The 13,480-nt window shown below is 41.5% G+C and overlaps 1 protein-coding gene across 2 annotated transcripts in view; it reads right to left on the bottom strand.

The window, feature by feature from the left end:
- smg1 (SMG1 nonsense mediated mRNA decay associated PI3K related kinase) overlaps positions 1-9,413 on the bottom strand; it is a 145,305-nt gene extending 135,892 nt beyond the window's left edge. For both annotated transcript variants that reach the window (XM_038739044.1, XM_038739052.1), the window contains exons 1-2: positions 9,167-9,413; positions 5,559-5,707 (exon numbers count right to left, since the gene is read on the bottom strand). In XM_038739044.1, coding sequence (XP_038594972.1) covers positions 5,559-5,707; positions 9,167-9,243 — 226 coding nt within the window. In that variant the 5' untranslated portion in view covers positions 9,244-9,413. The remainder of the gene's footprint in view (positions 1-5,558; positions 5,708-9,166) is intronic.
- Positions 9,414-13,480: the final 4,067 nt, after the last annotated feature.

Below are 13,480 nucleotides of genomic sequence, written 5' to 3'. Positions count from 1 at the left end.
GATCCACAGACTGCATAAAAAAAATTGTTAATCCCACAAAAGCTATGGCACCAGAACTCTGTCAGAACCAGGAGGCCATACTTCCTGGACCGTGCAAAGAGTGATTGTTAAGAGTGAGCAGTCTGATGATGTTAAAGTGAAATGATTAAAAGTCAGCAGAGATAAGATTTTAAGTTAAATGATTAATAAGCACCTTGTAAGTTTAGAAAAACAATTTACTGTTATGTCTTAGGTCCACTACACATGTGGACAAAATTGTTGGTACCCTTCCTCTAAATCAGGGGTATTCAGCCAACATGGACTGAAGAACGGGGGTTTTGTGTTTCAGAAGGACGTGCTGTGTGTACTATTTTCTCAAAAATGTAGTTTGCCTAACACTGAGTGTTAAACGCCATCGAGACCAAACATGAGAAAACTTTCAAGGATGGTGCAGACAAGGCTGAATCCATCAACCAACACCCTTAAAGTCTTCGCCACTGCCAAAAATCATGCTACCGAAGCAAGCTATCACATTGCTAATTGCATTGTGTGATTTGTCTACTTGATTTCATTTTGTTGTCGGATGTTCTTTTTACATAAATTCGAAATAAACATAAAAAAATAAAAACAGCTAATAACTAAACGAGAGGCACTGTGTAATTTTGCAATTAACTTGAAACTGACAAAATTAATAAATAAAAACTTACTGAAATTTAATTAATTAAATTAAATTCAGACATTGCTCTTTAATTGTGGTTCAACAGAATCATTTTTAAAAATCTAATGCAACTGGCCTGGACAAAAATGATGGTATCCAGAAATTAATATTTTGTTGCACAACTTTTTGAGGCAGTCACTGCAATCAAGTGATTTCTGTAACTCAATGAGACTTCTGCACTTGTCAACAGGTACTTTGGCCCACTCCTCATAAGCAAACCGCTCCAGCTGTTTCAGGGTTCGAAGGGTGCCTTCTCCAGACTGTTTTTTTCTTAGGCATTCTTGGGTGTTTTTAGCTGTGTGTTTTGGGTCATTATCCTGTTGGAGGACCCATGACCTGCAGCTGAGGCCAAGCTTCCTGACACTGAGCAGCACATTTCCCTCCAGAATGCCTTGATAGTCTTGAGATTTCATTCTACCCACTTAGGGGTGCAATTCTTTGCTAACAGTCAGAGTTTTGAGAGCTGGGAAACTATATAAACGTTGTGAATCGCTGTCTACTACAAAATTGTTATTATCGTGGGGTTATTAGCGTGGGGATGAAAAAATACAAAGCCATCATCAATATAATGGGGGAGTTTCCAGCGGCCACTAGCACTGCGGTTTTAAGATTGCAACCAGGCGTGTGCTCATACGGTCGCTTTAACTTATGAGCGAGCACAATTGCTTGCTTATGAAACACAACCGCTTTCATAAAGAGATCCTGCAATGAAAGAAGAAACACCAGCATGCAAGCTGTGGCTTTTCTCCAGACATGTTCAGGCTGTGTTACTTCAACGTTCCCGGCTCAGAGGTACCGTACCTTTCATACAGCACAGCGAGTCGAATATTGGCACAATCCTCCCAGAAAAAAAATAAATAAAAAAGAAAGAGTGTGACAGCAGTTGAACTAATCCATGCTTGTTACATGATCACGGTACATTTACTGCATTTAGCCAATGTGCTATAGCGTTAGCTCACCTGCTGCTTTCAGTAACTATCTTTACTATCTGTGTATCTTTCACTGGAGGCTCAGCAATGTCAACACAGCTAAATGTATTGCACGAAAATGAAACTGTTGTAGCAGTAAGACCGTGGTAAGTAACTTTGATGTAGTGTTAGTGAATGGGTCTTCCTTTGTGTCGTCGTCGCCATTTTGTTGCAGTGTTTTATATTATGTGGGTCATGTTAGCTACAGCGACTGAGAGGTGGAGAAGCTGCGTACCTGAGTATCGGTAAAAAGACAATAAATCTAAATTGAACATTACAAAGCAAACAGTGGCAGGTCTGAGCTAATGTAGCATTAGCTGGCTGCCCATGCCTTGCATTACTATAGGCTAGTAAACAAACCACTCCACATTTGCTTTTTACCGTTACATCCTTTCGTGCAGGTTAAATAAACACTTAATTCTGGCGGTACACAGGATAGTAATGTGGTTCGGCATTAGCCAGTGAGCTAACTTTTCTCTCCAGCCTTTCTGATGTTCACTGCGTTTTCACTCGACATCGTCTGAATCTCATTTGGTCTGATGGGCTTCAGCACATAAAACTTCGCTGTTTTTATCCTTACGTGGAGTTTATGTTGGAGTCTGCGTTTTGCTGGTAGCCGGTTGTTTTGTGGTGTTAGTGGACTGCATGTCGTTAGCTGTGGTGTCACTGTAGTCTGAGAGAGGCTCGGGAGCGCACAGGGCTGCATCCCGACCCGGTATCCTCACATTAACAGCACAATAGTGGCTGAAAACAGGCATGTGCTTCATTTGTAAGTGATGTTAGAGCCCACTGACAAAAAAAAGGAAAATTTGCTTTATTAATAAGAAATTACATACAGCCCCTATAAAAACAAACAATAGCTGGTGAAAAATTCCTGACTGAATTTAAAAAATGTGTAGGGCTGTCCCCGACTAAGGATTTACATAGTCGAATCAGAATTGTCAAGTCTTGCCTATAGTCGACTGATAGTTGAATCATGTACTGTGTTCGTGTTGCGATTGCAAAGCTGTAGTCTCTATTCATTAGTCACTAACTAAATTTCCAGCTAAACAGTCTTATTGTTGACCCTTTTCTCTCTGCTCGCCTGCCATTCACCGGTCTTATGCAGTTTTGCATGCATGCCGTGCGGCCGACAGCTGCCTCACGGTCTATTTCAAGTACTATTTAAAAACACTAATATTCTTTGTGTGGTTCATAAACTGTGATAAAAAAAATAATAAAACAACCACGGTGAAGTAAAGGCTCCATCTCAACCGCAAGTTCCTCTTCTGCCACTACACACTCACATACACACGCTACGCCTACACATGCGCACTGATGCCCCCTACCATGAGGGTTACAATTCTGGATTTATTCACGCACTTTAAAAACATTTACTAAAAGCTTTTATTTCTTCTCATTTTTTATTCCCAGCATTGTATGTTGGAATGTACAGTGGGTACGGAAAGTATTCAGACCCCTTTAAATTTTTCACTCTTTGTTTCATTGCAGCCATTTTCCAAAAATCAAAAAAGTTCATTTTATTTCTCAGTAATGTACATTCAGCACCCCATCTTGACAGAAAAAAAAAAACAGAAATATAGAAATTTTTGCAAATTTATTAAAAAAGAAAAACTGAAATATCACATGGTCATAAGTATTCAGACCCTTTGCTCAGTATTTAGTAGAAGCACCCTTTTGATCTAATACAGCCATGAGTCGTTTTGGGAAAGAACAACAAGTTTTTCACATCTGGATTTGGGTATCCTCTGCCATTCCTCCTTGCAGATCCTCTCCAGTTCTGTCAGGTTGGATGGTAAACGTTGGTGGACAGCCATTTTCAGGTCTCTCCAGAGATGCTCAATTGGGTTTAAGTCAGGGCTCTGGCTGGGCCATTCAAGAACAGCCACGGAGTTGTTGTGAAGCCACTCCTTCGTTATTTTAGCGGTGTGCTTAGGGTCATTGTCTTGTTGGAAGGTAAACCGTCGGCCCAGTCTGAGGTCCATAGCGCTCTGGAAAAGGTTTTAGTCCAGGATATCCCTGTACTTGGCTGCATTCATCTTTCCCTCGATTGCAACCAGTCGTCCTGTCGCTGCAGCTGAAAAACACCCCCACAGCATGATGCTGCCACCACCATGCTTCACTGTTGAGACTGTATTGGACAGGTGATGAGCAGTGCCTGGTTTTCTCCACACATACCGCTTAGAATTAAGGCCAAAAAGTTTTATCTTGGTCTCATCAGACCAGAGGATCTTATTTATCACCATCTTGGAGTCCTTCAGGTGTTTTTTAGCAAACTCCATGCGGGCTTTCATGTGTCTTGCACTGAGGAGAGGCTTCCGTCGGGCCACTCTGCCATAAAGCCCCGACTGTGCTGCAGTGATGGTTGACTTACTACAACTTTCTCCCATCTCCCGACTGCATCTCTGGAGCTCAGCCACAGTGACCTTTGGGTTCTTCTTTACCTCTCTCACCAAGGCTCTTCTCCCCCGATAGCTCAGTTTGGCCGGACGGCCAGCTCTAGGAAGGGTTCTGGTCGTCCCAAACGTCTTCCATTTGAGGATTATGGAGGCCACTGTGCTCTTAGGAACCTTAAGTGCAGCAGAAATTTTTTTGTAACCTTGGCCAGATCTGTGCCTTGCCACAATTCTGTCTCTGAGCTCTTCAGGCAGTTCCTTTGACCTCATGATTCTCATTTGCTCTCACATGCACTGTGAGCTGTAAGGTCTTATATAGACAGGTGTGTGGCTTTCCTAATCAAGTCCAATCAGTATAATCAAACACAGCTGGACTCAAATGAAGGTGTAGAACCATCTCAAGGATGATCAGAAGAAATAGACAGTACCTGAGTTAAATATGAGTGTCACGGCAAAGGGTCTGAATACTTATGACCATGTGATATTTCAGTTTTTCTTTTTTAATAAATTTGCAAAAATTTCTACATTTCTGTTTTTTTCTGTCAAGATGGGGTGCTGAGTGTACATTACTGAGAAATAAAATGAACTTTTTTGATTTTTGGAAAATGGCTGCAATGAAACAAAGAGTGAAAAATTTAAAGGGGTCTGAATACTTTCCGTACCCACTGTATATTGTATTAGGCTGCACATTAACTTATTGGGAGAAAACTGGTAGTTCTATGTGAAGTCGGACGTTGATCACCCCCGTATCGCCAAATGGCATGATCCTTGTTTCGCTGCGAAGCGTCGACTGTGAGATTGACAGTCGAATCAGGCTCCGCCCATCGAAGCATCGAATCTGCGCCTACTGGGGGTCAGCCCTAAAAATGAATGAACAAAATTGCCAGGAAATAAAACACTGATACCACCAGGCTCGCAGTCTACGTCTGCTTTTCTAGACATGGGTCAACCTCAGAAATGGAGGTGGCTTGGCTTTGAAAAAAAGAGATGTTGAAATCGGTTGCCGTTGAAGACCGCAAACTAACCACCGCACGGAATATCAAGAATGTGAAAAGCTTTGAGAGTCAGCTGTCCACAACAGACCTGAACCATGACATTTTTGTCAATGTCACACACCCCTAGTGGATTCTCAATTTATTTTCTTCCCCCAAATCTACTGCTACCAGTGCATCTAGTAAATGTGATGGCAATAGCAAGTCATGACAACAGTAGTACTAGGATGCATCTGTAACATTTGTGTTACTCTTCTAACACAGCTAAACCTCAAGCCTGCAGCGGCACAAGGTTGAATACACTGAGTGGTTATATGCACATCTTGTTTCACCTTCTTAAGAGCAATGTAACAAAAACCTTTCACAATCATTAGTTTTATAAACCTATAATAATGGTTGAGGAGTTACACCCGATTTATTTTGAGTATGTTATTTGAGGTGTTCTTTCCTGGGGATAGGGGCAGATACATTACTTATGATCCAAATGACCAAAAGGAGGCCTCACCCTCTTCCTGGTGTGTCTCTGGAGCAGCATAGACATTGCTGGACACCACTGGCTGGTCAGGGAAGGTGGAGGGCAACACGTCATAAAATTGTGCTGAACCAAGCTCTCTGGACTTCACTCCGTCCTGGCTGGATGACACACTGTCAACTCTGAATACATGGACAGACACACACAAGAAAAAGACAAATCCTGTAACTGAAGTAACTCCATTGATTCACATAAACTCACATTGCATTTAGTGTTTCTGGTTATCATCTTATCAGTTATAACACTCCTTTACGCCACAACTGAATCTTTAAGAATCTCATGATTCAATCTCATGGTAAAACTAGACGTGGACCCAAATATTCGAATCATTGAATATTCGCTCGTGCGGTAGGTATTCAAGTTTTTTATTTTGGGATTTGAATATTGAGGGTTTTCCCCACACACACACCTGACCTCCACTCACAGCAGTCAATGCAACGCTCCAGTTCTCATCAAAGGGAAAACAAAATTCCGGAGTCGTCAGCAGTGTATGAGCACTTTAAATTGATGATGTGATGACAATGGCAGTTATAGGGTTTATTAGGGCCCGAGCACGACCGTGCTAATGAAAAGAGATATATCTCTCTCTCTATATATCTATTCCCCCCCCCCCCCTCTCTGCAAAGTAAGCTCCATTGTCGGGGCCTAAACATACTCGAAAACTCAAACTTTGCAAACATGTCAGAACTGGTGAAAAATTTTGTATTTTATGGGTTCCGTGCATGGGCGTGGCAAAATGACTCGCTAGCGCCACCTAGAAAATTTAAGATTATCCCTTCGTTCACGTTCAACCTACATGTACATGGGGACATGTATCATAACAAGACGCACAAAAAAGCCTCAAGAACCCATACCCTAAAGTCAACAGGAAGTCGGCCATTTTGAATTTTATGGCCATTTTTGGATGATTTACACACTTCGTACTTTAACGAACTCCTCCTAGGGATTTAGTCGGATCGATGTCAAATTTCTGCTGTACCTTCTAAAGGCATTGACGATGAAAAGCTGTGCTATTTGCGAAAACTTACAAAAACAAATATATTTATCTCTTTAGTTTTCTTCCTCTTTATCCTGTCCATTTTTGCCCATATATTTTGCTGTAGAGCTGATCTTTCCCAGCAGTTTATTGAAAATGTATTCATTTATAAAAAGAAAAGGAAAACAGCCAGGGCGGACAGGACAGGACGTGAAAACAGGACATGTCCTGGGAAAACAGGACTGATGGTCACCCTACCATAGCTTCATATAAAATGTTAGTCTAGCAAACATTACAGGAGGAAAAACAGTTTCACTTACTCGCACATCCACTCAAAGTCAGAAAGTGGCATGGCATGTACAGTCCTAAACAGTAGCTTCATCTTCTTGCTGGTCTGCTCTGACATTGCCATTAGCGCTGTCACAGAAGTTTTCGAGAGTAGAGGCTCAGATTGAGCCAGAGACACAGACACGCAGGCACTTACTGTGTTCATGGTCACGAATGTTCTCAAGTTTCATCGTTTTATTTCGGAGTTGTTTCTGTTTTTATCTTTAGCAAGAGTGTAAGTGAATGTCGCGATATTACTGATCATGGAAAGATTTTGCAGCGGTGATGATGAATACATTGTAGGGAAAACACTGATTATTACATTACTATTTTGGTATGAACATTCACCCGCCAGTGTGGCGGATAGCCTTTTGAAATTTACTCGCCAAACGGAAAATCTACCCGCATTTGGCGCTTGGCGGGTGTTAATTTCGGACCCTGGTTATACCTAAAGACGGACACAGATTTTATTCTGGGCTGAGGATAAATCCGCGATGTGCAGAGATCTGTCCTTACATCGATGATAGATTGATCATAACAGCGTCATGTACAAGATCATGTTTGGGTAAAAAACTAATAGCCTATCTAACCGGGATTTTAAAGTTTTTAAAGATGTAAATGCATTCAGATATGTATGAGCTTTGAAATCGACAGTATGAATGAGGAAATGAAACCGTGTGTCAGACAGGCGCCTCAGGCTCCGCCGGAGGGGAGGAGTCAGAGAGAAACTGACGGTTTTCCCAACTTATCCTTATCCTATCCTTCACAGTTTCCCCTCATCTCAAGCTTAATATACTCAATTTTCACTAAACCCACTTTCTGAAACAGGGCCCTGTTCTGCATGTCAACTGATGTAGAAATCTGTTACCATTAGGTAGGTGGTTACACTAAAAAAAAAAAAAAAAAAACTCCAAAAGCACAAAAGTTATTCAAGAGTAAAATGTTAAAAACGCCAAAACAGTAGGAGGTATAGGATACAGCATTTAAGTGATGTAGCTAGATGGGTACACGGTCAACAAGTAAGGTGTAGGCTATTTATGTCAGTTGTTTTCAACTGCCATCCTTTTAATTAACACCGAGGGCACTGCTGAGGGCACTGCTGAGGGTGCAACTGTGTGTAGACTTTGTCACGATCAGTCATGTTTTTTGTTCACTTTTGGCATCATGCACTTCCATGCACCTGGAACACTGAGGTTTTGGAAGTCGGCTATTTTAACTTGGAAACTTCCCAGTTCCGAGCAGTCTGGAAAGTAGCAAGTGAACATAGGACTAAACTTAGTGCTTGTGGCCTAGAGTGGCACCTCTCACAAAGTCAGAATTTAATTAATTGCTGGCCCTGTCATTGTGTTAAACTGTGGACCTGTAAGTTTCAGGTCCTTCTTCAAAATTATTTACCAATAGTTTGACAAACTTTCAAGACAGGGTCTCAGGTTTTGGTAAAGATGTAGGAGCCAAGGCTCTTACCATTTGAACTTATTTTATGGCCATACAGGGCCATTACGACCCCTAAGGGTCTGGACTTAACAAGTACTTACTAAATACTTAACTCCAGATTTTACAAATGTCTTGAAGTGAGGTTATACATGTGAAGCTAACTAATGAGTCTAATGCTACAATAATTGATGTGCCGAATTTGCTATTATTTATAATGAGTTCGGAAAGTTACAAGAACAACACTGTCATACATCTTTATGTAAACGTTTTAAAAATACACCCGGAAGTTCCCTGGTAAGTTGATAACGTTCAAGTAGGTTGGCGTCTTCCCCATGCTAGCGGGCTATCGTTAGCCAGCGCAAACAGTATCATGGTAATGCTAACCAGCCAAACTAGCTCATTAAGTATGTCTATCACCTTGTGGACAACGCAAATTCAAAATCGCTCACTTGATTCATCATCGCGGTTCATGAGATAGCATTATCGTTTTTGCTAACATGTCTCGTATCGTTTGATGCCAACATTTAGCTAATCAATGCTGTCTAAACAAACTGAGCTAACGTTAGCGCCGGGCTCTGCAGCCCGCGAGGCGGGCTCGAAAACATTCAACCCTGGATAAAACGCTATGACTTTGTGTAACGTTGTGTTGCTTGGCAAGCTATTGAAAGATCACGCTATAACAAGACACCACATTCAGACAAGTGTGAACATTTAATGTTATGGTAAATACACAAAGCCTTTCCCTCCTATGTGACCACAACTTAATAAAGCAGCCTAGCATAAGGTTAGGCCCAAAGACTCCCCGATTTATTTCAACCAGCCTCCCGCGGAGCAGAACACCAACCTGGTCTGCCAGTCATTCCAGTGTGGCTGCAGTTTGTGGGCGCCGCTGAGCCGAGACCCCAAGGCTTTACGGCTCATTACCTTTTAGAAGGCTGCATGACCCGCTGGCAGCGGTAACTCTGTCTCTCTTCAAACGTTACTTTTCACTGCAATGTTTTGTAAAGTCTTCCTAATCGATTAGCAACTTGTCGTAATAGCTAGCTTAGGGTAATGTTTCTTCTTCTTTGAGCTTCTTCTTCTTCTTCGAGTCTTAAAGGCGGTTGGCAAACCAGCGTATAGGTACAGTACCGCCACCTGACGGAATGGAGTGTGGAGCAGAAGCTCGGTAGGAAAAAACTGAATTCTGGCCGCGGTAGTCAAAAAATGTACATGTCTTTTCCTAAACACTTTCCCTTGACCTCGATGGAAACCGTTATGAGGTTAAGGAAAGATGTAATGGGGAATTCATAAGGACTTAGGAAAAGACAGCAATGGTGCACAGAGAATCCAACTGCAGTCCACTAAGCTAAGTATTTACGCAAAAGCTGATGTAACATTGATGTGGTGGTGAAACTTTACTATTGAACATTATAAATAAAGACATTAGTAGAGATGGAATGGAAACTCGTACAATTCAGGATTCCCATGTGTAAAACAGACTGAAGATAAACATTAAAAAGTATTTAAAAAATAGTGTCTAAACATAATAAATAAACAATAACATCATTGAAAGGCAATACAGTACTGACTTTACAATAATACTATACAATACCAATAGTGTTCCAAGCCGACAGAGTGCAAGACCACGGACATGGTTAGGCCTATTTTATTTACAGTCCATTTATGTATTCAACAAAGTGAAGCAAGAACACTGATAAATGTGGTAGAATATACAAATATAGTTTGTATTTATTGGCTTAAAATAATAATCGTAATAAAAATCCCTACTATGGTTGGGCACTATGACCCTAAGGGAGGCTGATTTCATTGCATCTCTGCCAAGCTGCTGAGCAACGTTACTACGCACCAGAGTTGCTCACAAGTCTCTGAGCAAGAGTCCAAGACAAGTCTCAAGTCTCTGAGAAAGAGTCCAAGTCAAGTCTCAAGTCTTTGAGCTAAAGTCCAAGACAGGTCTCTGAGCAAGAGTCCAAGACAGGTCTCAAGTCACTGAGCTAGAGTACAAGTCAAGTCTCTGAGCAAGAGTCCAAGTCAAGTCTCAAGTCCTCTGAGCAAGGGTCAAAGTCAATTCTCAAGTCTCTGAGCAAGAGCCCAAGTCAAGTCTCAAGTCTCTGAGCAAGAGTCCAAGTCAAGTCTCAAGTTTTTGAGCTAGACTCCAAGTCAAGTCTCAAGTCTTTGAGCTAGAGTCCAAGTCAAGTCCCCTGAGAACGAGTCCAAGTCAAGTCTCAAGTCTCTGAGCAAGAGTCCAAGTCCTCTGAGCAAGAGTCCAAGTCAAGTCCCAAGTCCTCTGAGCAAAAGTCAAGTCTCTGAGCAAGAGTCCAAGTCAAGTCTCAAGTCTTTGAGCTAGAGTCCAAGTCAAGTCCTCTGAGCAAAAGTCCAAGTCAAGTCTCAAGTCTCTGAGCAAAAGTCCAAGTCAAGTCTCAAGTCTCTGAGCAAGAGTCCAAGTCAAGTCTCAAGTCCTCTGAGCAAAAGTCCAAGTCAAGTCTCAAGTCTCTGAGCAAGAGTCCAAGTCAAGTCTCAAGTCCTCTGAGCAAAAGTCCAAGTCAAGTCTCAAGTATTTGAGCTAGAGTCCAAGTCAAGTCTCAAGTCTTTGAGCAAGAGTCCAAGTCAAGTCTCAAGTCTTTGAGCAAGAGTCCAAGTCAAATCCTCTGAGCAAGATTTCAAGTCAAGTCTCAAGTCTTTGAGCAAGAGTCCAAGTCAAGTCTCAAGTCTTTGAGCAAGAGTCCAAGTCAAGTCTCTGAGCAAGATTCCAAGTCAAGTCTCAAGTCTTTGAGCAAGAGTCCAAGTCAAGTCTCTGAGCAAGATTCCAAGTCAAGTCTCAAGTCTTTGAGCAAGAGTCCAAGTCAAGTCTCAAGTCTTTGAGCAAGAGTCCAAGTCAAATCCTCTGAGCAAGATTCCAAGTCAAGTCTCAAGTCTTTGAGCTAGAGTCCAAGTCAAGTCTCTGAGCAAGATTCCAGTCAAGTCTCAAGTCTCTCGGGGTATAATGAGTGTTGTATCACCTGCTGTGTCCAAACCTGGCTACTTATAAAACTGCATGGCTATAAGTAATTCTGTAACTGTAACCTGTTTTTCATTTACAGAGCACAACCATGTAATGTGCAATGCAATTAATGACAGCTTATTAACTAGCCTACTGTAAGTCAACAGACTGAACTTAACTACGTTTGCTTGAGGTAAAGGGAAGGGGATGTTTTAGTTGGCTATGGAAAACACTAGTCTAGCTACAGTGAAAACCATTGATATGTCCTATCTCTATAGTATTGCAAAACAAAATCAGTACCCATAGAACGTAGTTTACAGTGAAAACTAAATGCCATAGTGTCTCTGTTAATGCTATTGTACTGGTGTGTCCTTCAATTAATTGACCAGATGGATCTTGGAAAATATTTTAGGAGAGAGAGAGAAGCAGGAGATTGGCAGGGCAACTGATTCTGTTCTACAGGCCTAAGGAAATGTGGGGTGTTTTGTTTTCTTCTAACAATAGGCATTTGTTGGCAGGTCTAGGCACCAAGGTATAGCCTAACCTAATTTCTTTCATATTTATTATATTTGCTATATTTTGACCCACTTTACTTTCTACATTTAGTGGCTGTAATAAAATAAAAAAATATGTAGATGTTGCCTAACTGTAGGCTAGGCTGTACATGAGGATATACACACGTGAAAATATAACAGAATCAAAGCTGCAAGCAGCGTTGGGCGGGCACTCGCACATGTAGCGCGTTGAGGTATGAGGTGGCTACGTTTTGTCTGAAACGGCTTACTTCCTGTTACCAGTGGGTGGCGCTATGACGTTGATTCTAGACCTCTGCTGGTGTGGCTTTGAATTTGCCTCGCGCTTCTGGTGCTGCACAAAGTTGTTAATCATCACTTCCCGTGCCTCCTTTGTGGCGCTGCATAGCACTTGCTGCTATTACTGTAACTGAATATTGGCACTCGGGACTCTTATGAAACTTGTCAAGTTTGGTACAGATCTGGGGTCTCATTTATAAAACTGTGTGTAGAAACGAGTAGTGACGTCACTGGCTGGAGTTACACACACACGCAAGACGTGGATTCCCCTGTTTGAAAAGAGAGTAAACCAAATTAATTCCACTTGTGTTTAAACTTACCACTTAACGAGGCTGCCGATGAGTTAAAAGAAATATGACTGTGGCTTGTTGTAAATGACAATACAATAAAGTTATTTTTCCATAATGTGTTTTTACAAGCAGCTCATCACATCCAAACGCTGGCGCATAGCGTTTGGCTCAATAAGGCAACGAACATGATAACAATAGGCAATAAGAAAGTATGCTCTCGTATTTGCTCGACTGATGCACTGAAAACGGCATCAATTTAAATGTAAGTTGTCCTCCTGTTCACCTTATTTATGAGAATAAATTTCAATGCTTGCAAGTATTTGACCCGTCGGGTTCATTTCAGTAGCTAACGACTGATCGTTAGACCAAGGTGAACAAGGTGCGGAGCTGGACATGGCTAGAAATAAATTACACTTGATACACCTACCATTACCTCTAAAGGAGGCAGAGGAGTAACTGAACATCTGACACACCGAGCAAAGTGCTAAGTTAAAATACGGTAGCATTAGCTACCAAAACTCTTGTAAACAAGTATGAGATTTATTATTATGTATTATGATGAGACAATTAGTCTTTAAGGTGCTCAGAAAAATACAGAAATTTGAACAGCTTCAATTCCATAACAACTGAGCAACTCCATCTGCTGAGGCAGTCATGTGATATGATCAGAAGCTCCAAACCAGATATTAAACAGACCTTCAGTTGAAAGTGTTTTATCAAATTGCTATCAATATCAAAATCAAATTTTGTTTAACTCTGATTTCAAAAGCCTAACCAAAGTCTGGGGCCGGGATGAGCATGACGCCTTGTATTCAGTCTGTTGCATTTTGTCTATGCAAAATATTTACAGTTGTTGTCCCCCATAATTAACCAATCTAACAAATAAATAACCTTTATCCTGTGCACTTAAGTGACATGAGATATCACATCTGATGACAGATAGTGACTGCATGTTATTCTGCTGTTGATTCAAAAGCCCGCCTCACAACCCCTCCATCCCCTCTCCTCCCATTCTCTGTGTGTATCTCTCCCTCTGCTGGCTAATAATACCTCTGTTCAAGCCTGAGCATACAGGC

The sequence above is a fragment of the Micropterus salmoides genome, unplaced genomic scaffold, assembly GCF_014851395.1.
Source record: "Micropterus salmoides isolate LMB-PRFRI ecotype aquatic unplaced genomic scaffold, ASM1485139v1 Ms_hic_scaffold_10, whole genome shotgun sequence".
NCBI lineage: Eukaryota > Metazoa > Chordata > Actinopteri > Centrarchiformes > Centrarchidae > Micropterus > Micropterus salmoides.
This window is presented reverse-complemented; position numbering and strand designations above follow the sequence as displayed.